This window comes from Gymnoscopelus braueri, assembly GCF_963280865.1.
Source record: "Gymnoscopelus braueri genome assembly, chromosome: 21".
NCBI lineage: Eukaryota > Metazoa > Chordata > Actinopteri > Myctophiformes > Myctophidae > Gymnoscopelus > Gymnoscopelus braueri.
The window spans coordinates 4,591,771-4,617,556 of record NC_137623.1 but is presented as its reverse complement, the minus strand read 5'-3'; the positions used below and the strand labels follow the sequence as shown (position 1 = coordinate 4,617,556).

The 25,786-nt window shown below is 40.1% G+C and overlaps 1 protein-coding gene across 1 annotated transcript; it reads left to right on the top strand.

Annotated features, from left to right (window-relative positions):
- The first annotated feature begins 859 nt into the window (after positions 1–859).
- Positions 860–22,876, top strand: LOC308077429 (inositol monophosphatase 1-like). The gene is made up of 9 exons (XM_080418115.1): positions 860–921; positions 3,078–3,163; positions 5,947–6,080; positions 8,265–8,369; positions 11,148–11,193; positions 14,611–14,719; positions 15,835–15,943; positions 20,795–20,946; positions 22,126–22,876. The coding sequence occupies exons 2-9, from the start codon at positions 3,092–3,094 to the stop codon at positions 22,242–22,244; spliced, it is 846 nt and encodes a 281-aa protein (XP_080274241.1). The 5' UTR covers positions 860–921; positions 3,078–3,091; the 3' UTR covers positions 22,245–22,876.
- Positions 22,877–25,786: the final 2,910 nt, after the last annotated feature.

The window sequence follows — 25,786 nt, the reverse complement described above, 5'->3', positions numbered from 1 at the left end:
ATCCACAATAGAACCCCCCCAAATTGATATGTAATCGAGACACACTGCATGCGAGCTTGCAGATCTGCTGTTTTTGAATAGCCAACATATATATATATATATATATGGATGAAGTGGTTAAAATGATTGTGACGCTATGTTAAAGAGATAGTTCACTCAAACAATAACTTTTTTCTATCGATTAGTCACCCCATGGAGACTTGCATTTTTTTGTTTTGGTTCTGGTAGGAAACACAAAGGAGACTCTTTGTCTCTCCTACCGGAACCGCTGCCGGTCATGAAATTATTGGCTTAGGAATGTGACAAAAACTAAAACATATCCATGAATTCAAGGCTTCATGGGGTGTGCAATTGATAGAAAATAAGTATTTTTTTGGGTGAACTGCTCCTTTAATCTCTCAAGACAGATTCGGAAAAACAGCAGAGGGCGCTGTTTTTTCCTTTTTTATTTACTGTGGGTTCCCAGATTGGTTTACATTAGCCTCAATCTCCAGGCTTTTGGTTTTCATAGACCTGGTTGCTTATTTCTCTCGCAGAATCTGGCAACAGCGGATGATAGTAAAGTACCCATAGAGTTATAATATATCTAGAGAGCGGACTGCACTGCCCCCACCTATTCATTTCAATGACAATTGCTCACACAAGCGCATGAAGCACCCGGAAGTTTCTCTACTTCCTGGACTGGCTCAAGACTGGCTCCAATTTGGAGCAAACAGAGCATGCGCACTATTGTTCCGGACGGCGGACGCACGCGCAGTATAGTTTTAAAAGCCGAAGTCCTGCAATCCCAGAGTTGACCACCAGGCGACGGCAGCTTCACAGTTCCACCGCGGTTCAGGGGGCTTGATAGTGAGTGCTACCAGAGGGAAGTGACAACGCTCAGTCAGGCTGTCAGAATCAGAGCAGAGAAACAGTCCTACAGTAAGTGAAGACTATAGAGCCATATGCTGCCATTGTACCTTTTGTTTATGTTGTCAATAAACCTAATGTAACCTTATTTACCTTTGATACTACTACTAGCCTTTGGCTATCTTTCATTAGCCTTTGATCAAGACATATGGTTCACACAACATGACGCTCGTCTGTCACAAAGCGTCATGGCGCTACCTGTTCCTGGTCGTTCAAATGTCTTCATTTACAACCCGTACATCTACATAAACGTTCACATTTCAAATTTAAAGTGCTGACCCCACGGCCATGGATGTAACAAGTTAAGACGCCCGGGTCTAAGTACCCGTATCTTCAGTATTGTTCAATAAAAAAGCATTTTAATCTGATCGGTGGCCATTTTCTCAAACTGTCCTTCGTATTCTTTCAACTACGCGACCCTATCGGTTGAAAGGTATATTGCACTCTGAGACATTATAACTCTATGTGAAAATGGCTGCGGATCGGATTAAAATGCTTTTTTATTGGACAATGTGAAGGATGCAGGCACTTCTGAGGGACCGTACATAATTGTAACTTTGGTGGCCATGAGATAAGCACTTTATATTTGCAATTTGAACGTTTATTTAGATGTACGGGTTGTAAATGGATAAAGTGCCAAAACCAGGAGCAAGTTGCGCCATGACTGTCATGATATGACAGTTTCTGGGCTAAGGGCTACAGTAGCTAGCTCTGTGAGTCCTTGTCATTCATTCACTGTTTAACATGCTTTAATAGTGGTGTAAAGTAACAAAGTACATCTACTCAAGTACTGTACTCAAGTACACATTTGAGGTATTTCCAATTCTCTGTGCTTTTACTTGTTCTACTCCACTACATCTCAGAGGCAAATATTGTACTTTTTACTCCACTACAATTATTTGAAAACTTTAGTTACTAGTTACTTTGTAGATTTTGATTTTGATTATTATTACAAAACATACATTAACCACTTCAGCAGCCCTATATACATTTAGACCAGAGGTCTTCAACAGGGGGTCCGCGACCCCTAGGGGGTCCGCAAAATTGTTGTTTGATTAAACAATATTTTTGTTTGAAAAAATAAATAAAATCTAATTGTCTTTAAACATAACATGAATCCAGAGCAAACAGATAAATGGAGGCACAATGCACAATGATATGGTATGTTTATACATATTTTGTAGAGAATTTTTATTTTGCACACCTAGTGGGGCGTATAGGCAATATAAAACACAATTGTATACATAAATATACAATATATGTGGTAGCCCCCCCTACCCTACGAGGTAGGGGGTCCCTGCTCCATCTCCCCATCAGTTTGGGGGTCCCTGGCCTGAAAAGGTTGAAGACCCCTGATTTAGACCATTTGAAAATAGCAGATCTACAAGCTCACAATGCGTCTGCATTGTGAGCTTGTAGATCTGCAATTTTCAAAAGATTTTTATACATTTAAAACGTGTGAAATGGGACATTCTGCACAATGAGTGCTTTCTACTTTTGGTACTTTAAAGGGATACTTCACTTTCGGGCCGGGGACACATTTAAAAAATATATTAAAAATAAATGAAAAAAGTTATGGAAAATTCATGGCCCCCTCACGACACGCAGTGTCCTACTAATGTGTGAGGGGGCCATGAATTTTCCATAACTTTTTTCATTTATTTTTAATATTTTTTTTAAATGTGTCCCCGGCCCGAAAGTGAAGTATCCCTTTAAGTACATTTAAGTACATGACACCAATGCTTTTGTACTTTTACTCGAGTAAATTTTGAATTCCGGACTTTTATTTCTACATTGCAATATTGATACTTTTACTTTAAATACAATTTAGTTAAGTTAAGTTGTCCCTAAGATGTGTGTAAACCTCTGTGTCTCATTATGTCATTTTGAATACAATATCTGTACTGTGATCAGTGTTGCCAGATTCTGTGAGAGAAACAAGCAACCAGGTCTAGGAAAACCAGCCCAAAAGAAGCGACGATGGGCCACATGAGCACTTTAACATATACATCAGCTATTTGAAAATAGCAGATCTACAAGCTCACAACGCGTCGCGATGCGATGCGTTGTGAGCTTGTAGATCGGCTATTTTCAAATACAATATTGCGGGGAAATTATAATAAGCACTAAGCAGATCTGGCAACCCTGACTGTGATAATTTCTTCTAGGTTTATCTGTCAGGATGGCTGACCCTGTTGACCCTTGGCAGGAGTGCATGGACCACTGTGTCGAAGTGACCAGACAGGCTGGGAAGGTGAGCATCTTAAAGCACTTTATAGTTCTCAAACCTTTTCATGTCAAGGACCCCTAAACTGTAGGGGTGAAACGATACATTTTAACAGCGATACAATACGCATCTAGCCTGGTAAACCCTCCCTCCGGAAATCTCATTTCCATTTGATTTCAGGAGTGAGTCTGGCATGAACTGCCTTTCTGCAATATTGGCTGTGTATGCCAAACGGCCGAGCCTATCAGCGTCGTCGCTCATTGTTCTGTGATTGACAGCTTACGTTGGCCAATCAGGTGGCGAGTTCGAGTGAGCCCAAAACACGAACGGCAGCCATCTTTTTCTTGTGCGCTATAATCTCCGCTATTTTTTTACTTCAAAAAGCTCTCTAACTTCTATTTTGAGGCACGGAATTTACTTATAAGATATCGTTTGGATAGAATTTAGTTGTTTAACTTCATATATGTGGTCAATTAATCATGACAAAGCCTATTTAAAAAAAAAAATGTAGAGAACCGGTAGGGGCGGGCAGTGACACCCATGTATCCGAATAAGGCAAGCCATTTTGGGCACGGCCGTCTCAAAAGTCCCGTTGCGTCACATTACACTGGTGAACTGCTGATTGGCTGAAGGGGGAAAATTATCATTGGCTGAAGGGGTTGTCAGTCAACGGTATTACTCCCGCCCAACTCCAGCCCACAGCCAATATTGCAGAAAGGCGGATCATGCCAGACTCACTCCTGGAATCAAATAGAAATGAGATTTCCGGAGGGAGGGTTTACCAGGCTAATACGCATCACCACAGGCGCGTATGGTCATTGGGGCCAACGAGGCCATAGCCCGGTCTGTAAACCCAGCTTGTCCCTGTGTAGGGGCAAGATCCAGGGGAAAAAAAAAACTAAAAATCAACATCAGCAGCCCCTCACCCTATTCTGTTGTAGCCGACCACAGAAAGTCACCTTTGTTTTCAAATGGGGCTCATTTGCATTCGGCCGAATTGTTAATGAGTGGCCATTAAAAAACCAGTTTAGCCGTCAAACCGGTTCTGGCCTGGTCAACGTTAGAATCCACCAAACGCCACTGCATCACCATACATGGTTGACGATACATGGACGATATTGGTTGATGTTGGTTCAATGATTTAAAATCGATACAGTAACTATTTAGCCAAAAAATATAATCTGTGTGGATAGTGCAGGTTTTTTAAGGGAAAAATGTATTATTATGGATATAAATAAGTAAACAGTGATTATTTGGCAAATACATGGACATTGTATTTGATCACATTATGGACAAACCCACACATTGACATGAACACAGAGATTTCACACAATTTATCCATAAACCAAGTGTTGCGGGGCGGCCATAGCTGAGTGTTTAGTGAGCCCGCCTAGGGAGCCAGAGGCCCTGGTTGCCCCAGGTACGATTCCAGGCCACGCCAGCATATGTGTGGATGAAATGAAATTTGTCCCTGAGCAAGACTCTTAACCCCTAATTGCTCACAGGCCCTCATTGGAAACAAGCCCGCAAGGACTTTCATGAACGTCCTGTTATTCTTATCCTTGCGATTAGGGGTGTGCACTAATTTCACGATACGATACGATACACGATATTGGGCTCACGATATCGATACGATATGATATATGGCACTTTTTTATTATGAAAATATATGGGGGGGGGGAATATATATAAAAAATAAATAAATAAAAAGACTTCTGTTTTTGCATTATTATTGCCAAAAAAATAATATATATATATATATTTGTTTTTTTCAAAAACGCCAAAACGATACACATATCGTGATATATCGCGGGACGATATATCGGCACACCCCTAGTAACGATATGTAATGGAAAAGTAATTAAACCCCTATTTTTATTTTTTCTTCTTAAAATTGCTAAATTCAACACACAATAGTACTTAGTATTGATACGTTTGGATCTGCATACTAAACCATCTTTAGCGTGGTATACATTTTTATATTACAGTACCATTGGGGAGCAGGTAGCTCATGTGTGGCACACACACACACACACACACACACACACACACACACACACACACACACACACACACACACACACACACACACACACACACACACACACACACACACACACACACACACACACACACACACACACACACAATCATGAAAATGTGCACATGATCCACAATCAGTCTTTGTCAGGAGAAGTGTGTGATTGCCAAACGATGGTCTGTCTTCACTGGCACAGCACAGACCCCCATCAGTGTGTATGTGCAACCACAATGCACAACACATTAGGATAATTAAAATAGCAGATGCATCCAATCATGCATTGAAGTCCCCCAGGTTTGTGCTCTCATCCTTGTTGTTATGTGACTGTGTTGCCAGGTTTGTGCTTCTCATCCTTGTTGATGTGTGACTGTGTTGCCAGGTTTGTGCTCTCATCCTTGTTGTTATGTGACTGTGTTGCCAGGTTTGTGCTTCTCATCCTTGTTGATGTGTGACTGTGTTGCCAGGTTTGTGCTCTCATCCTTGTTGTTATGTGACTGTGTTGCCAGGTTTGTGCTTCTCATCCTTGTTGATGTGTGACTGTGTTGCCAGGTCTGTGCTCTCATCCCCCTACATTTGTGTGACTGTGTTGCCAGGTTTGTGCTCTCATCCTTGTTGTTGTGTGACTGTGTTGCCAGGTTTGTGCTCTCTCATCTTTGTTGTTGTGTGACTGTGTTGCCAGGTTTGTGCTCTCATCCCCCTGTTTGTTGTGTGACTGTGTTGCCAGGTCTGTGCTCTCATCCCCCTGTTTGTTGTGTTAACTGTGTCTCAGATGATCTGTGAGGCCCTGCAGAAGGACATTGCCATCATGCAGAAGAGCTCTCCTGTGGACCTGGTGACCGAGACCGACCAGAAGGTGGAGCAGCTGATTATTTCCTCCATCAAGGAGAAGTACCCCACACACAGGTACTACTACAGCCTAAATATACTGTATAATCCCTCACAACAAATAGGCCCGAAGAGCTACCTTTGAGGGTTTATTCCTCTAACCCAGTGTCTATCAACCTTTTTTGTGCCAAGGCACACCTGGCATAGCCAAAAAATCCCAGGGCACACCTAGATATACGGTATATATAATTATATATATATATACGGTATATCTATATACAGTACACACACTAGGGGTGTGCCGATTTTCACATTTCACGAAACGATACGATATTGGGCACACAACTTCGATACGATTTCGATACGATACGCACTTTTTTATCATGAAAATATATGGGGGAGAAAAAAAGCAAATGCAAACAAATATTTCTGTTTTTGCATTATTCAGACATGCAAACTTGTAGCTTTTCAGCTTCCACTAGCCTTTTTTAATCCAAATAGGGCAATAGTGTGACACCTGACCCGAAAAAAAAAACAGCATGTTGTCACCCTTTTCACCTCGGGGCTGTTTGCATGCCTGATTTATTATTATTGTTTAAAAATAAATAAAACAAAAAATCTTTTTGTTTTTTCAAAATCTTTTTTTTTCAAACCTCCTTCAAACGGCGCGGCACACCTCAGCAGTAGCCCCGGCCCAAACTTGGGACGTTTGCCAGGGTTGATATACACTGCTCTAACCCATTCAATCCGGGAACGCATCTCTGTCATTTTAAGATTCATTTGGCTATGAGCTTGTAGATCTGCTATTTTTGAAAAATCTTGAAAATGTGTGCAAATCTGTGATACAGTATCTATATATTTTTAAAGGGATTTGTTTTACTCAAATCTTCGGGGTCCCTGGAACAAAATATTTTTAGATGGGGGTCTTTGACATGAAAAAGTGTGAGCACCACCGATACAGCAAAACAAACGTTTTTTTCAGGATATGATTGGATTTAGAAGATATCTGTAGATGTGTTCCCGGGTTAAAAGAAGGCCAACTCACACACCTCAAACGTTAGTGACAGGTGCGTTTAGGACAAACAGGAAGGTCCAAAATGTTCAGAAAGGGAATCTTTGATATCAAATATCAAAGAAATCGGTCCTGCTCACTGTCTGGAACTTGCAAAGAAAAACCCCTCTTTATTAAGTCGATGTTTCGGTCGTTAGACTTCCATCAGGAAAGATATCAGATTGTCCGATGAATCAATGAATGATCAAGTTCCAGACAGTGTGCGGGACCTTTTTCTTTGGTATTTGATATCAAAAGAGCCCTTTCTGAACGTCGCTTGATGAGGCATTTGTTGATATTTCTTTGATCAATTATGACGGAAAAATAGAAAAAAGTCAGGAGGAAACGCACTTCTATGTCACTGTATTAGGTTAGGTGAACATTTTGGTTTGGCATTCTGTACCTTTAATCACTGAGTGATGGGTATGGTCTACTATCCTAAAGCAGTCCTAAAAGGCTCCTTCCTCACTGGGAGGGGAGTCAGTAGGATACGATAGCAGTGACAACACAGACGTGTGTGTGTGGGTGTGGGGAGGAATTCATTGGCATAACAACTAACATTGGGGAGAAAAAGGTAGAAATTATAATAATTTAAAAATTAAATAAGTAGTGAAAATAGCCGATCTACTGCTTGTAGATCAGCTATTTTCACTATTTGTGTGTGACACTCTTGTATGATAATGTGTGTGTGTGTGTGTGTGTGTGTGTGTGTGTGAGTGTGAGTGTGTGTGTGATAATGTTTCACAGATTAGACAAATCTTTTCAGTAGTGAGATTTTATTTTGTGTTAATCCTAGGGATGTGAATCTTCTGCTATCTCACGATTCGATTCCGATTCTTGGGGTCACGATTTTTTTCAAAACAAACGATTCCCGATTCGAAACCTTTTTTTTTCCGATTTCAAAGCGATTCTCCATACAAAACGATTCTTAATTCAAAACATAGGATTTCAGGATCTACTCCAGTCTGCTGGCATGAGAGCAGAGTACATTTATATAGCCTTTATAATTGTAAAGGTTTTATCAACTGATAATAATGTAAACGCACAATCAAAGGTAAATCCAAGCCCCCCCCCCCCTTTTTTTGTAAATTGATTTTTTGAAAATGAGAATCGATTCTGAATCGTCCAACAGTAGAACCGCGATTCGTATTGGAATCGAGCTTTTCTGACACCCCTAGTTAATCCATGTGCATCACACTGGGTCTTTGCAGCTTCATAGGAGAGGAGTCAGTAGCAGCAGGCTCCACCAGCCTCCTCACAGACAACCCTACCTGGATCATAGACCCTATCGATGGGACCACCAACTTTGTCCACAGGTGGGTTTTATGTTCAATGTACAGACTGTTTATGTTCTGATATGATACTGTTTAGACCAGGGGTCTTCAACAGGGGGTCCGGGACCCCTAGGGGGTCCTCAGAGCTACTATAGGGGGTCCGCCAAATCTATATGTGATATGATTTAGTTTTTTTACATTAACCACTTGAACCCCAGAATTCCTTTTCTGAGGGGAACATTAGCCGAAAATAGCAGATCTACAAGCTCTCAACGCCTCGCGCTGCGAGGCGTTGAGAGCTTGTAGATCAGCTATTTTTGGCAAAGAGGCTATAGGTGTAGAGGGGAAAAAAGAGCAGACTAAGTCAAATCTGTGATCTGAAACACAATTTCATATAATATAGAGTAGGGGGTCCCTGCTTCATCTCTTTCTCAGCTAGGGGGTCCTTGGCCTGAAAACGTTGAAGACCCCTGGTTTAGACTAATGATGGTAAAAAAAAAAACTGTAAATGGTGCCTTTTTATATAGCGCTTTTTATCCAAAGCGCTTTACATAGATGGTGCATTACATTCACCCATTCACACACACATTCATGGCGGAGGAAACCATGCGAGGCACCAACCTGCTCATCGGGAGCAATTAGGGGTTCAGCGTCTTGCTCAAGGACACTTCTACACTAAGGTGCCGTTTACACGACAACGGTCTCTACAGAAAACGGCAAAATAAAGTATCAGATGTGCCGTCCGTTTAGACGGCAGCGGTGTTATCAGGGGGTGAAAACGCAATAAAGTGAAACTCCTTCCAGAGTGGAATTCTTTGAAAACGCTGCGCCTGGCGTCTCCATGTGAACGGGCAAGACGGTGTCGGAGACGGTGATAACCAGTGTTGCCAGATTCTGCGAGAGAAATAGGCAACCAAGTCTATGAAAACTCAAAAGAAGCGACTAGGCTACGGCTATTTTAAAATAGCAGATCTACAAGCTCACAAGGCCTCGCGATGCGGCACGTTGTGAACTTGTAGATCTGCTATTTTCAAAAAAGAGAGAAGAAAAAATAATCTTGAGAAAAAAAAATGAGCTCATTCTGGAACATTTTTGAAACATTTTAACAATTTTAACAACACAAATCTTGTATGGGGTCCCTGACCCTGACACAAAATATTTTCAGGAGGGGGGTGGGGGGGGTTGGGGGTTTGTGGACAAATACATCATTTGACATGAAGATGTTTAAGAACCACTGGTTTAAACAACATTAGGAAACAAGTCCAAATAGGCAACTACACTTTAGAAACAAGCCCAAAGTCGCTTATAATAAGTGGACATGGCAACCAAACAGACATAGGAAGAAGGAAGAAGACACGTCACCGCCACCTAGCCACCTGGCATGCACACTACAGCGTTTTAAATCACTGGAGCGTCTCTGTGTAAATGCATAATAAGAAGTGCCAACGCAACAGCACTTTGTCGTTTTCTGGTCCGATCGTTGCCGTGTAAATGTGATCCTAGATTACTATTTGTATGCATTCGATGTATTACCTCGCCTACATTGTGAATTGTAAAACCTTGCTGATTATTTATGAACTATCGAGTGTTTCTGTTCTTTTGTGTGTTGTAATTGTTTTAATCTATTGTTTAAATGTTTTGCTGTATTGTTATTGTTCCCTGTCTTGTCTTGTACATTGGGCAATTAAAAAAAAGGATGACATACTAGCTTGGCCTTTTAAGAAGGCTATTACAGTAGCTGCTCTGTGAAGCATCTAAATACTTTAGTGTTAGAGTTTAGGATAAGAGGAAGAAAATCCGCGCACTGTTCTCATGCTCCAAAAAAAACGTACTTTTTATTTATGCAACGTTTCGACCTTCTAGGTCTTCATCAGGCACATATTAAATTGAGTCCCTCTGAAGTGAGTTTAGCCTCCATTTACAGAACAAATACTTGTACAGTAATTACTGTTATGAACCATCCGCTGAAATATTAGTTTACTGCAAACTAGCGTTGACATTTTAGAGCATAATCTACTGTCACTCTACTGTCTGTAAACTCGATGACGTTTACCCTGCATCCATTTGTTTTGGATCTCGAACCTCCTTTTAGCTTAATCCATTTAGACCGGTCATTTTTAGATTTCTTTGGCTATTCAAAAATAGCAGATCTACAAGCTCCGAGTGCCGCTCCGAGTGCCGCACTACGAGCTTGTAGATCTGCTATTTTTGAAAAATCTTGAAAATTCAACATTTTTGAATATATATATTTTTTAAAGCGAACATTTTTAACTCAAATCTTTGCTTCTGGGGGGGTCCCTGGAACAAAATATGTTGAGATAGGGGTCCACGGCCAAATACATATCATGTTAGGGGTCCTTGATATGAAAGAAGTTTGAAAACCACTGATTATAGCAACATACGTTTAAAAAAAAAGTTTGAGATTTGAGTTACAAATGTTTGCTTTGAAAAATACATATTCAAAGATTAGCACAAATGTTAATGATTTAAAAAAAAAAAATAGCAGATCTACAAGCTCATAGCGCGGCACTCGGTGCCGCGCTATGAGCTTGTATATCTGCTATTTTTGAATAGCCCAAAGAAATCTTAAAAATGACACACAGATGCATTCCCGGTCTTAAAGGGTTAATAGTTTTTAATCCTTAACGAGCTTCTCTCCGGGCGCGACCTCGCTGTCGGGGATAATTAGCTCACCTGAGATGAAACTGAGGCGATAATAGAAATTGATTCCTCTGCGCTCGCTCCAATCCTCAAGGAATACGCCAAATTACCGCCTCAAGCATTTGTGTTTTTTTCCTCTCCTTTTCTCTCCATCCCCAGGTTCCCTTTCGTGTCTGTATCAATCGGCTTCGCCGTGAAGAAAGAGGTAGTTTTTCTGTTTTTGTTGTTTTTTCAGCATTCATTTTTTTTTGTAATTGGACCCGTCAAGTTTGGTTTTGAATGTAAGAAACACTACTAGTTATAAACTGTCCTTGTTATAGGCAACAGCGTTACATTATGAAATGTATACGTGTCATTTACACACATTCTCACTCCCACTACTCATAACATAAATTTTGTTCAGAATTTTTTTTGTGACGAGACGAAACCGTTTTAACTCTCTCAGTGCCACGCTCCGAGATATCCCGAGTTTTTCCCGAGTACCCTCCGTGCCAGCACGAGAAATCCCGAGTTTTTACTTTTGACCGTGGTCGCGCTATTCTGTTTATTTTTCATGATCACTTTCGCTTCCTGACTCCTTCAGACTCATTGGGTTCCGGTTTCATGACGCAGATTCCGTTTCCGGTTCTCATTTTTTTCCCGCGGCCATTTTTGGCCAGAATAGGTCACGGTTTTTCACACGGTATAAAAAACGAACGGAGAGGTCCACGTCTACTCTCTTTGGTCTGGGTGACGATCAGTCATCGTAGTCGTGTATCGCATCGTAATTTAGCCCGATCAACGATTGTCGAAAATGTCAACATCCGGTTATGACCGGATGTGACGTGAGCCTGTTTGGGAGGGGGCGAGTGAGCCAGCGAGGTCATCAATGTGTCGATTTGTTGCTCTCTACTGGTAGAACTGTATTATGGGTTTAAACACCCAATCAGATCATTTATTTGAATGAAAAATTACAAAATTACAAAATAAAAAAAAACGCATATTTCTGGCACTGGGGGAGTACTTTATGAAAATACTCTTGGCACTGAGAGAGTTAAGAATGTTGCAAAGAAGAGTATTCTGAATTAACTGTAATTAAAGTACCAATAGTAAAAGTACTCATTATATAGAATGTCCCATTTCACAAGTGTTCAAAATGTATAAAACTCAACAAGCAACAAGCTCACAACGGGTCGCTTTGCGACGCGTTGTGAGCTTGTAGATCGACTATTTTCAAATAACCTAGGTATAGGGATGAACTGACTAATGCTTGTTTTGTAATAATAATCCAAATCTACAAAGTTTTCAAATAATTGTAGTGGAGTAAAAAGTACAATATCTGCCTCTGAGACGTAGTGAAGTACTGAAAATTGAAAATACTCCAGTAAAGTAAAAATTCAGTACATCACTTCAGTACATGTACTTACTGTAGTTACTTTACACCACTGGTCTCATGACATTAAATTTTTTCGACAAGTGTCAGTCTGTCAGAACATAATGTCATCATGATTTCTCTGTTTATGTGTTAATTGTTCTCGCACCTGTCACATTCCCATATCCTGCAGTGATGCCTTTCCATAAAAGCACGTTCACTGAGATCCTCCCAAATGCCATCATAACACATTTAATGCATCTAAGTGTTTATGAAAACAGTTACAAACAAGATACCACACATTGATATCTTAATAGGGAAGTAACTGCTAGACATTTCATGAACTCATTATCGTTTTTGTTCCGTTTTCGTTCCGACGCCCTCTATATCTTCCTCCGTATATTATAGCCCGGAGGGGACTGTGCTGGAATTGCTAGTTGGTTGTGTTACAATATGACATAAATGAAGCGGAATATATGCAATATATCTAGCTAAATAAGTACATGAGGAAAAGGTCAGGTGTGTCAAGTGATGAGTCTCTGCTTTGAGGACGCTATAGGTGGACGCGACGAGACGAGAGACGTTGCCGTGGAAACGGCAATCAGCCTCAGCTCGTCATCACATGGGTTGTGGAACTGTCCAGTCTCATAATAGGACAGTGGTAGAAAAAGTACTCAAATTCTTTACTTAAGTCAGGGGTCTTCAACAGGGGGTCCGGGACCGCTAGGGGGTCCTCAGAGCTACTATAGGGGGTCCGCCAAAGCTTTCTGTGATAGGATTTAGTTTTTTTTACATTAACACTTGAACCCTAGAATTCCTTTTCTGAGGGGAACATTAGCCGAAAATAGCAGATCTACAAGCTCTCAACGCCTCGCGCTGCGAGGCGTTGAGAGCTTGTAGATCGGCTATTTTTGGAAAAGAGGCTATAGGTGTAGAGGGAAAAAAGAGCAGACTAAGTGATCTGAAAAAACTATTTTATACAATATAGAGTAGGGGGTCCCTGCTTCATCTCTTTCTCAGCTAGGGGGTCCTTGGCCTGAAAACGTTGAAGACCCCTGACTTAAGTAGTAAAAGTACCAATACTGCAATATAGAAATACTCTATACTCAATACTCTGGTACAAATAAAAGTCCAGAATTCAAAATGTCACGTACATTGATACACATGAATTCTGGACTTTTATTTGTAGTAAAAGTACAAAAGTATTGGCGTCAAAATGTACTTAAAGTACCAAAAGTAAAAGTAATAACATTTTTGAAAATGGCAGATCCACAAACTCGCAAATCGTCGCATCGCGACGCATTGTGAGCTTGGAGATCGGCTATTTTCAAATAGCCTATAAAATGCGGCTAAAGTGGTGAATGTATGTTTTATAATCATCATCATTTCTATCTGAAAAGTAACTAAAAGTTTTCAAATAATTGTAGTGGAGTAAAAGTACAATATTTGCCTCTGAGATGTAGTGGAGTAGAAGTAAAAGTATTGGAAATTGGAAATACTCAAGTAAAGTACACACACCTCAAAACTGTTCTTAAATACATGTAATTAGTTACTTTCCACCACTGTTTGGGGAAATCTGTTGCAGGTCAGGTGGTGGCAAGTTTCACCTCGGCTCGTCGCAAATCTGTGGTCTGAACTAGGCTTAAGGGCGTTTGGTCAGGGACCCCTCGGCATCACTTTTTAAACACACTTGGTACTGCTTTAGTGTCAATTCTCAACAGTGTTAGTCCGATAGACCATTGGTTCTCAAAGTGGGGTCCGGGGACCCCTAGGGGTCCTTGAGGGAGTTCCAGGGGGTCCCCAGCTAAATGATAGATTAGGCACCAAATGGACACTTATGGGTCTGTAACTCAGAGAGTGTACAAATGGAACCAAATGGACCCTAACGGGTCCATTTTGTTCCATTTGTACACTCTCTGAGTTAAATTAACATTGATTTTACAACATAAATTGGTCCAAGAGAGAGAAATGCCATTAAATGGGGGTCCGTAGCCCTAATGCATGTCAAACTGGGGGTCCTTGAAATTAAAATGGTTGAGAATCACTGCTAGAGCCTTAAAAAACATCTCTTATGGGGGTCCCTGGCTTATCTTTTTAAATGGGGGTCAGCGGGCTAATAAGTCTCAATTTGGGGGTCCTTGACATGAAAAAGTTTGAGAACCACTGCGATAGACCATGAAATATGACATGGTGGGAGACTGGCAGTGAGAATGTATTTGGATGGGTGGATTTGATGTCATGTCTCTCTCACGTTGTGGTGTTGTCCTCAAGGTGGAGTTTGGGATCGTCTACAGCTGCATTGAGGACAAGCTGTATACGGCCAGGAAAGGGAAGGGAGCGTTCTGTAATGGAGCTCCTATCAAGGTGTCTGGACAGCAAGGTGCAGTACCTTATGCACACTGACTCATTCATGGAATAAGGCAAAAATAAAATCATCTCACGACTGAAACATGTTGTATGGCCAAGTCCTTAATGTGTGATCTGTGTAATATTATGAAAGGACCCCCCGTCCCCCCCAACGCTATGGCTGTTTCCTAAACAATTAACACAATATGTAACATTGTGATGTTTTAGTAATATTGTTCCTGCTACATACTGCCTGCCAACCGGGTGAAGAAATCACAGATTGAGGCTTTTTTTTACCTTTGCTTTTATGAAATATCTGAGACCATTAGGGCTTTATGGGAGATGCTTCTGAGCATGTGTCTTACTTTTACTCAAGTACATGTTGAATTCCGGACTTGTAACAGAGTATTGCTGCTTTGCAGCATTGATACTTTTACTTAAGTTAAACATTTGAGTACTTTTTCCACCACTGGAAATCAGTCGTGGCAACTGACTGAGAACTTCTACTCATGTCATGTTGCAGTGTGAGTAAAGCCCCACCAGGGGGAGCACGGTAGCCACACACAGATTACACAGACCTGTCTCTGCCTAGCATCTTGCAGGTGTGTGTGTGTGTGTGTGTGTGTGTGTGTGTGTGTGTGTGTGTGTGTGTGTGTGTGTGTGTGTGTGTGTGTGTGTGTGTGTGTGTGTGTGTGTGTGTGTGTGTGTGTGTGTGTGTGTGTGTGTGTGTGTGTGTGTGTGTGTGTGTGTGGAGAGACGGTAGTTCTTCATCACGCCTTCAAAACGGTTTAGATGAAGTGACTGCGTTTCCTACAGCGCTGAGATCTGGAGGATTCAGTGTACGCGCTCCATCAGGCTGTCACTGTTAAATGATAATAGTGTCTCTCTCAGACACACACACACAGCGTGCACACACACACTGTTAAATGATAATAGTGTCTCTCTCAGACGCACACACACACACACTGTGAAATGATAATCCTCTCTCTCTTTACCACACTATTTCTTCTCTGTCTTTTGTTTATCAAACATTATCTTTATCTCTCTCCTCTCCTCTCCTCTCCTCTCCTCTCCTCTCCCTCTTCCTCTTCCTCTTCCTCTTCCTCTTCCTCTTCCTCTCCCTCTCCCTCTCCCTCTCCTCTAACACAGACATCTGCCAGTCTCTGGTTCTGACAGAAATGGGCTTCAAGAAGGATCCTGAGAACTTCAAAATAATGATGGACAACATGAAGGCCATTCTCACCATCCCTGTGCATGGGTCAGTCAAAGACACACACACGCACACACACACACACACACACACACACACACACACACACACACACACACACACACACACACACACACACACACACACACACACACACACACACACACACGTACACTTAGACGAGCTGTGTCACTGCGATGCACACACGCAAATCGGTACACTTTATCTCTATAGTCATGTGGTCAACACGGATCTGTCCGATTCTTCATATTCCATCCTGATTGGCTAAGATCGGCCTCTAGAAGTGGCTTGTCTTGAACACAATGCCTCAAATCATAAACGCGGCGTCCGATTGCCGTGAAACTTTGCGCGCTCATTCCCACTTGGTCGAGGAAGACGTGCCGCCCCAAATTATCTCCATAGTCATGTGATCAAGACGGATCTGTCCATGCGTATTGTGGCCTTGCATAATGATAAAACGGTTAAGTCTGTTCAGGTCAGAATCAGAAATGATCGTCACTGAAATCTGAAGCCATGACTCTGTGCAATTTTGGAGAAGTAAAGAACTTCCAGAATGGATTATGTGCAAAAAACTCCAACAACATAGTTCCGTGTGGAAGCCCTCACACCTCAGAATGTTGAAGTAAAGCACTGTACTGTCTTCCAGTAGTGGAAAAAGTTAAAGTAAAAGTTTTACTTGAGTAAAAGTAGCAATACTGCAATGTATTTAAAGTACTAAAGTAAAAGTACTTTCACAAATGTTCTGATGTATAAAATGTCCAGAAATCATTTGAAAATAGCCGACCTACAAGCTCACAATGCGTCGCGATGTGACGCATTGTGAGCTTGTAGATCTGCTATTTTCAAATGGCCAAAATGTTTTCAAATGGCAAAATTCAACAAAATTCAAATGGCCAAAATGTATATAGGGCTGAAATGGGTAATGTATGTTTTGTAATAATAATCAAAATCTACAAAATAACTAGTATCTAAAGTTTTCAAATAATTGTAGTGGAGTAAAAATATAATATTTGCCTCTGAGATGTAGTGTAGTAGAAGTAAAAGTACTCAAAATTGGAAATACCCCCAGTAAAGTAAAAGCACCTCAAAATGTTACTTAAGTACAGCGCTTGAGTAAATGTACTTAGTTACTTTACACCACTGCAAAACGCCAACAACATAGTTCGGTGTAGAAGCCATCACACCTCAGAATGGAGAGGTAGAGCTGTGTTCTCTCTTCTCTCACAGCAGCTCAGAGAAGGAGAGAAGAGACGGGGTTACTTTGCAAAGCAAACTTCTTCTGGACTAAAATTGACATCTTTCATGACATGAAGTCCATAACATGTGACAGTTCACTGCTCGTCTCTGACTGTCCGTGTAGCATCATGCAGTGTGTCCATCAGGTTGTTGAGCCACTGAGCCAGGCATTATACAGTACAGGTACTGTGTGTGCTAGGGTTGGGATCCGGAGGAATCCCAGGAACCGGATCCAACATGTTTCGTTTCACCTTTATTTACATTGAGGAACCGGAGTCACATTCCATTTCCATCACATTTGGAACAATTCCCGGAACCCTTTTTATCACACCGTCAGTGGTTCTCAAACTTTTTCATTTCAAGGACCACCATAACTCTTGAGAGTGTACAAATGGAACCGAATGGACCCTTGCGGGTCCTTTTAGTTCCATGTGTTCCATGTGTACACTCTCAGAGTTACAGACCTGTAAGGGTCCATTTGGTTCCATTTGTACACTCTCAGAGTTACAGACCCAGAGGATCGATCCCTGTACCTCACTTTGAGAACCACTACAATAATATGCAATACTGTATTGTATGGTTGAATTTGTGTTGAAAGCCAAAATTCTATACATTTTTAATAAATATATAGGAAAAGTTAAAGGGAACTTTTATGCCTCGTATGTAACACTTTTAACCCATTCAATCCGGGAACGCATCTGTGTCATTTTAGATTTTAACTACTTTGGCTACTACTTTGTCAAAAATCAAGAACATAATTTTTTGTGCGAATCTTTGAATATATATATATATATATATATATATATATATATATATATATATATATATATATATATATATATATATATATATATATATATATATATATATATATATATATATATTTAAAGCAAACATTAGTAAGTATCAAATTTTTGCTTCTGTAGGACCCTGGGGGGAAAAAAATATATATATATATGATTTTGCTATAATCAGTGGTTCTCAACCTTTTTTCATGTGAAGGACCAACCAAAATGATATATATTTGACCGCGGACCCCCCATCTCAAAATATGTTGTTCCATGAACCCTCAGAAATGTTCACAATTCTTTTCAAAAATAGCCAAAGACATCTTAAAATGACACACAGATACGTCCCCGGTCTTAAAGGGTTAATTAACACAGAGCAGCAGAAGGAAAAAGACCCAGAATTTAGGAACTTGTGTACGTGTGTCACAGTGTCACAGTGTCACACCCTGAAGTGGGAACCCGCTAGGTTTTCTTTGACAGCCTTGTTAACAGGTTAAGAATCACAGGTTTACACAGGTGTCAAAAAGTGGGTGACGTTATTATTTATTTTGTTGGTGGAGCTTTGAGGACATGGGGGGGGGGGGGGGGGGGTGCTTGCCTTGCTCCCAGCTTTTTCAGGCGATGGATCCAACACAGCCGCTGTTTTTTTTTTGTTCACCACGTACTAGTCCATGAGCCAGAGTCCCAAAATTGAGCAATGATTATCGAAAGAGTGGGCAAAACCATACCTATATTAAATTGTTCATAGGGTCAATACGAGTAAATAAATATATGATAACCTTTCCACAGGAGTAGCTTTTTCATGGTTATCACACATTTTGTTATTTTCCCCATACGTACATGACAGGTGAAAAAATGACAAAATTTAAAAAAGAGTTATCATAATGAAACTTCCTGAGTTGATTACTTACATGAAGACAATGATTTATCGTATTACAAGTTTTCTGAAATTGTATATTTAAATATGCAAATTAGGCATTAGGAAAATATGCCCAAATTTGCATAACTTTCCAGAATCAGCATTGGAACATTGGACAAAGCCTGAGTCAACATACTTATTTAATTTTGTTAAGATGTTGGGAGTCAAAGGTTTTTAACGAGGGAATATTCAATATCTGGCTCAATTTTGGGGCTCTGGCTCATGGACTAAATGCCTAATTTGCATATTTAAATATACAATTTCAGAAAACTTGTAATACGATAAATCATTGTCTTCATGTAAGTAATCAACTCAGGAAGTTTCATTATGATAACTCTTTTTTAAATTTTGTAATTTTTTTCCCATGTCATGTACGTATGGGGAAAATAACAAAATGTGTGATAACCATGAAAAAGCTGCTCCTGTGGAGAGGTTATCATATATTTATTTACTCGTATTGACCCTATGAACAATTTAATATAGGTATGGTTTTGCCCACTCTTTCGATAATGAAATCTTGTCTGGCTCATGGACTAGTACGTGTTGTGTTTGAGAGTTGAGACCCCCTGGAGGGTCCTCATCCATGCATACGCTGAGAAATCTTCCCACCAACGCCGTCAAAGGGTGTGTGTGTTCTCTCTCTCCTGGGCCTCCTGCTGTCCACCATCAGCTCCTTGGTCTTGTTGACGTTGAGAGCGATGGTTGTTCTCCTGCTTGTTCTCCTGACAGTGAAGTGACCTCGTCCCTGCCATAGAGTTAACACATTGAGTGCCAGAGGGTTTTTAAAAACAGGGTACAGCCAGTGCCAGCGTTTTTAACGATTTTTTACCTTTTCAAGTAGTCACAGAATATTTTTCTCCAGTATAATTGATCCTTGATGGTTGCTAATCACTGAGGTGATTCAGGTGTGGTGGTTTCACAAATGTCAACGAGGTCATTGTGACCTCGTTGACATGTGTTGTTTGATGTTTGAAAATAGCATGTTTCACTTTGGTAAAACAGAAAAAAATTGAATTATTTCTCAGTTTATTTTTTATCTCCTATTTCGTTGTGAATAACGAAATAATTTAAAAACTCAGAAATTAGAAAACACTACTCTGTGTGGAGTTTGCACGTTCTCCCCGTGTCTCCTAGGGTAGTTAATACCCTCACAAAAACATGCAGTAATCCTGGTCACTATTACTGGTCAGCCGGGGCGCCTGATGGAGGGGAAGGGAACTGGTTGGAATAACGTGTTCCTTCCACACGCTACGTCCTACAGGGGAAACTCTCCCCTGTCAGGTGACAAGAAAGTCAGTTGGCTCTCATGCATTGAAGGAGGCATGAGCTTGGCCCTGGCCTCCCTAGGCTGGTGGGGGGAGTGTAGTGCCCAGGATTATGTTTATTTGACAGGGACAATACAAAAAACAATGTATCAAGTGCTTGGATCCAATAATACATTGTTTCTTGTATTGTTCCTGTCAAATAAACATGAAATTGTATTTCTTTTTTTTAATATTAATTTTCATATTCAAATATACATATTTCCCCCATATTCGAGGAATATTCGAAATTCGAATATTAATTTACCATCCCTAATGTACAGTGGCCCCAGGCTGTTTTTAGCTGCAGTACCTATGAATGGCCAGCATGTCCATTGCGCTTCAATGTAACCACTGGGTTCTGGGGGCTTGGTCCCTGCAGGCAGACTCAAGTCTCTCATGAAATGCAGTAGCATCATGTGTTGAGGTGGAGGTCCTCAGCTATAATGTGTGTGTGTGTGTGTGTGTGTGTGTGTGTGTGTGTGTGTGTGTGTGTGTGTGTGTGTGTGTGTGTGTGTGTGTGTGTGTGTGTGTGTGTGTGTGTGTGTGTGTGTGTGTGTGTGTGTGTGTGTGTGGGATCATGTGTTGAGGTGGAGTCCTCCTATAAAGTCTTTATCTCTGTGTGTGTGTGTAGGATCCGCTCTCCGGGCAGCGCGGCGGTCAACATGTGTCTGGTGGCGTGCGGCGCGGCCGACGCCTACTACCACATGGGCATCCACTGCTGGGACATGGCCGGAGGGGCGGCCATCCTCACCGAGGCGGGGGGCGTCATCATGGACATCTCAGGTCAGTCAGTCCCCTGGACGTTTTTGTGTTATCCTTTTAGCCGTAGTCCTTGTGCAAGTTCTATATTTTTGGTTAATGTGCTGTTCACGTTTTTGACTAATAAAGTATTGAATCAATCAATCACTGAGAGAGTGTAGACCAGTGCTAGTCAACCCGCGGCCCGCAGCGTCTCTGCGGCCCGTCATGGTCAAACCAAAAAAATATGATCTATGAAAAAAAAAAATGTTTTTGTGAAGCACAGGATAAAAATATACATTTCTGTTCAAATATATGGGTTGCTTCCTTAAAAAAAAAAAAAAAAACAGACATACATACACACAAATAAACAGGTACAGTGAAAAGAATATGATGTCCAAATGTACATTTTCTTATAACAATAACAATGTGTAGTGTGTGTTACAAAATGGAAAAATCCAAAATAGGACCGACATTTTTAGCTTTGCGGCCCTTTGGACTTTTGGTATTTTGCTGAGTGGCCCCTGAGCCATCTTAAGTTGAGTAGCCCTGGTGTAGACAGTAGTAATAATAATACTATAACAGTGGTAGTAGTAGTCATATAGTGGCTGATTTTGTGCCTGGGAACCCCCATAAGCGATGTTTTTTTTCCCCCCAGAATTTGCTGATCTATTTTCAAATAGCCCAAAAACAAAATCGTGCCCTCTGGCGTCTCACATTTTGTTTTATAATCCAGTTTCAATGTGTCATTGTGAGTGAGATTATTACCTACTAACTTCCTCAGTCAACGTATTTATATCACAACGTGACTAACTCTGTGTCTGTAGTAGGGCTGGTGAATTAATATTCGAATATCGAATATTCCTCGAATATGGGGAAAATATGTATATTCGAATTAATTAATATTCAATTTTTTAAAAATATTTATTTCACAGGGACAATACAAAAAACAATGTATCAAGTTATACAAATAAACAAAATATATGTTTTATTGGATCCGAGCACTCAATACATTGTTTTTTGTATTGTTTCTGTCAAAACACTTTTGAAAAAAGTATTTTTTGGGGAAAAAAATTGTATATTTTTTATAATAATTAATAATATTTGAATATATTGGAATATCTGCACATTTTTAAAAACAATATTCGAATATCTAGCCCTAGTCTGTAGGAGTTTATTTATATTATTATAATACCTTGTGTTTCTCCCCTGTGTTGTTGTCAGGAGGGCCTTTTGATCTGATGTCACGCAGGCTGATCATCGCCAGCAGTCGTCCAATAGCAGAGCGCCTCGTTAAGGAGATCACTGTGTTCCCCTGTGGACGAGACGACACCGAGGACTAGTACTCTACACACACACACACACACACACACACACACACACACACACACACACACACACTAGGGCTGGGCAGCTAACCGGAAAAAAATATGTCGAAACCGATGTTTTAGAACCATTAATCAAGAGCTTGTGTTTTTCTTCCATATTGTGGTGCTGCTGGGGGGTAGAGGTGTGGATAATAATGTGGTGCTGCTGGGGGGTAGAGGTGTGTTTCTTACATATTGTGGTGCTGCTGGGGGGTAGAGGTGTGGATAATAATGACGCACGACAAGGATTCCTCAGTTTAGCAGACTTTACGGATGTAAACCGCACTCAGGTCAGTACATACAGACTTCACAACAGTCTTCTGTGATCGCTTGATCATCACGAGCTAATAGAGCAGTGGTTCTCAAACATTTTCATGTCAAAGGACCCCCAAATTGACACATTTTAGGCCGCGGACCCCCATTTGAAAAGATATGCCTCAGGGACCCCCATAAGAGAAGATTGTTTAGGGCTCTAGCAGTGATTCTCAACCATTTTGATTTCAAGGACCCCCAGTTTGACATGCATTAGGGCTACGGACCCCCATTTAATGGCATTTCTATCTCTGGGACCCCAATCTATGTTGTAAAATCAATGTTAATTTAACTCTGAGAGTGTACAAATGGAACCAAATGGACCCTAACGGGTCCATTTGGTTCCATTTGTACACTCTCAGAGTTACAGACCCATAAGTGTCCATTTGGTTCCTAACTATCCATCATTTAGCTGGGGACCCCCTGGGACTCCCTCAAGGACCCCTGGGGGTCCCCGGACCCCACTTTGAGAACCAATGTAATAGAGTACCGAAGAACCTGACGTCTCTCCCACTACCCCCTAGGTCACAAAGTTATTTGTTGTGTTGGATATATTCCCATAGGCAAATCTTAGATCACAGCATATAAGAACCGTGTTCCAAAAATAAACAAACAAGCCCTATCCGTCCGTGCGGCGAGCTCCAGTACCTAGGAAGTGCCCACCGTTCTTTATAAACTAAAGTCTCTTTTTTTTTTTTTGTCTATTCCCTGTTTGCTTGTTTAGCAATATGGCTTTGACACACTGTAGAAGGTAATCATTATGGATGTAACGCTACATTGTAACAGCGATACGATACGCATCACGATACATGGTTGACGATACGATACATGGACGATATTGCTGGTTCATTCATGGTGATACGATTCAATGATTTAAAATCGATACAGTAACTATTTAGCAAAACATTGTAATCTGTGTGAATCGTGTGGATAGTGCAGGTTTTTTAAGTAAGTAATTAAACCCATCTTTCTCTTTTTTCTTCTTAAAATTGCTAAATACAATGCACAAGCACTTAGTATCAATACAATTGATTATTTGCATTGCAAAACGATTCAATACGATACAAAGTCAAACAATACGATATTGTGCTGTTTGCGATATGTAGGCTTGTTATTATCATCAGTAATCGTGTTGATAATCAGGTATAATCATGTATTTCAACTTTGTTGCCAATTCTTTATTTATTTATGATGCAATCATGTCAAATGTAATTCTATATAATCATGCGTGCCAGCTTTGTTGGCTAATTGTTGTTTGCAAATCATGTTCTATTGTTTATTATTATGTTATACTTAAGTAGAGGCCTCGTATTGTCAGCCCTTTGGGCTTCTTGCCTCCTGCCACTTTCCCTACTATATTTTGTGTTCAGTTTTTTTAAATAAAAATTGCTAAATAAATCTAATCCCACATGGACCGTCCCACAGCCAAAGAGAGAGTGTGAAGAGAACATGCACATCCATTCAAACTAGGCGGTAACTTAAATTTGTGTTTAGGCAACACAGTCCCGTGCTCAAATTATTCTGATTAACCGCTTAACTTTGTATAAATACTTACAATGGTGCCGTACAAAAAATAGCGAAACCTAGCTGATCTATAAGCTCACAACGATCTACAAGCCGATCTCCAAGCTGACAATCTGTAAGCCAATGGACTTGTTCATCTGCTACTTTGACTTTTTTTAAATGATCGTTCATTAATCGTGATCAAGGCAAATGTTTGTAATCGTGATTCAAGTCATATTGCCCAGCCCTAACACACACACACACGCACACACACACACACACACACACACGCACACACGCACACGCACACGCACACGCACACGCACACACACACACACGTGCACAACTGCTCGCTTTTATAAAATGTCAGGTTTCAGTCTCTGCCTTAAGAACATGATAATACAGTACTGTATGTAAAGCACTTATTTAATTCAAATGTATTAACGTTATTTAGAGGTAAAACTTTGAATCTGAATACTTCAGATTAAGTACTGAGTACTGTACCATGTTGTACTGTACAATTAATGCAACACACCAATAATAATAATTGTTCACAAATGCTTGTTTTTTTCTTTTGTTACAATTTACTAGATTCTTGTGTTTAACCCATTAAGACCTGAGGCGATTCTTTAAAAAAAATCTAAATCCTAACAGTTTTTTGAAAAAAATTGAAAAAATATTTTTTCACGATTTTTCAAAAATAGCAGATCTACAAGCTCGTAGCGCGGCACTCGGTGCTAGAGCCCGACCGATGCCAGATTTTTGGGTCCGATGCCGATACCGATTTTGAGAGTCCTGGACCACCGATTGCCGATGTTTTTGACCGATATTTTGTAATTAAATAAAATAATAAAAAATAATTTTCAAAAACGTATAAACTAAAGTTAAGAATACAAGATTGAGAACATTTAAATAAAATGCAATCACATTATTACAAATAAACATGAATACAATTATTTGAAAACTAGTTACTAGTCACTTTGTAGATTTTAATTATTAATATTATTACTAAACATGCATTAACCACAAGTCTTCAGCCCTTTTAAAACTTCGGCTATTTGCAGTGGTGGAAAGTAACTAAGTACATTTACTAAATTACTGTACTTAGTACAATTTTGAGGTATTTGCACTTCACTTGAGTATTTCCAATTTCCAATACTTTTACTTCTACTCCACTACATCTCAGAGGCAAATATTATACTTTTACTCCACTACAAGTATTTGAAAACTTTAGTTATTAGTTACTTTGAATATTTTGATTATTATTACAAAACATACATTAACCACTTTGAAATTAGCTGATCTGCAAGCTTGTAGATCTGCTATTTTCAAAAGATGTTTATACATTTGAGAACTTGAAATTGATTGAAATTTGATGCCAATACTTTTACTCAAGTACATTTTGAATTTCAGACTTTTACTCGTAACAGAGTATTTCTATATTGCAGTATTGATACTTTTACTTAAGTAAAACATTTTAGTACTTTTTCCACCACTGGCTATTTGAAAATAGCAGATCTACAAGCTCACAAGTCACAACATGTTGCTATGCAGTGCTTTGTGAGCTTGTAGATCTACTATTTTCAAAACATTTTCATACATAATGATATAAAGGAGTGTAGTGCACTTCTAAATTTAGGATTTGGTTTTGGTCAATTGATTTAGTTTTCATATTACATTGACATGACGCTGTCACCGCATCC

Coding starts and splice junctions, on each gene's coding strand:
- LOC308077429 (XM_080418115.1), top strand. CDS start 3,092: ATGGCTGACCCTGTTGACCCTTGGCAGGAGTGCATGGACCACTGTGTC. Junction 11,194..14,610: donor GCTTCGCCGTGAAGAAAGAG/GTAGTTTTTCTG, acceptor GTTGTCCTCAAG/GTGGAGTTTGGGATCGTCTA. Junction 20,947..22,125: donor CGTCATCATGGACATCTCAG/GTCAGTCAGTCC, acceptor TGTTGTTGTCAG/GAGGGCCTTTTGATCTGATG.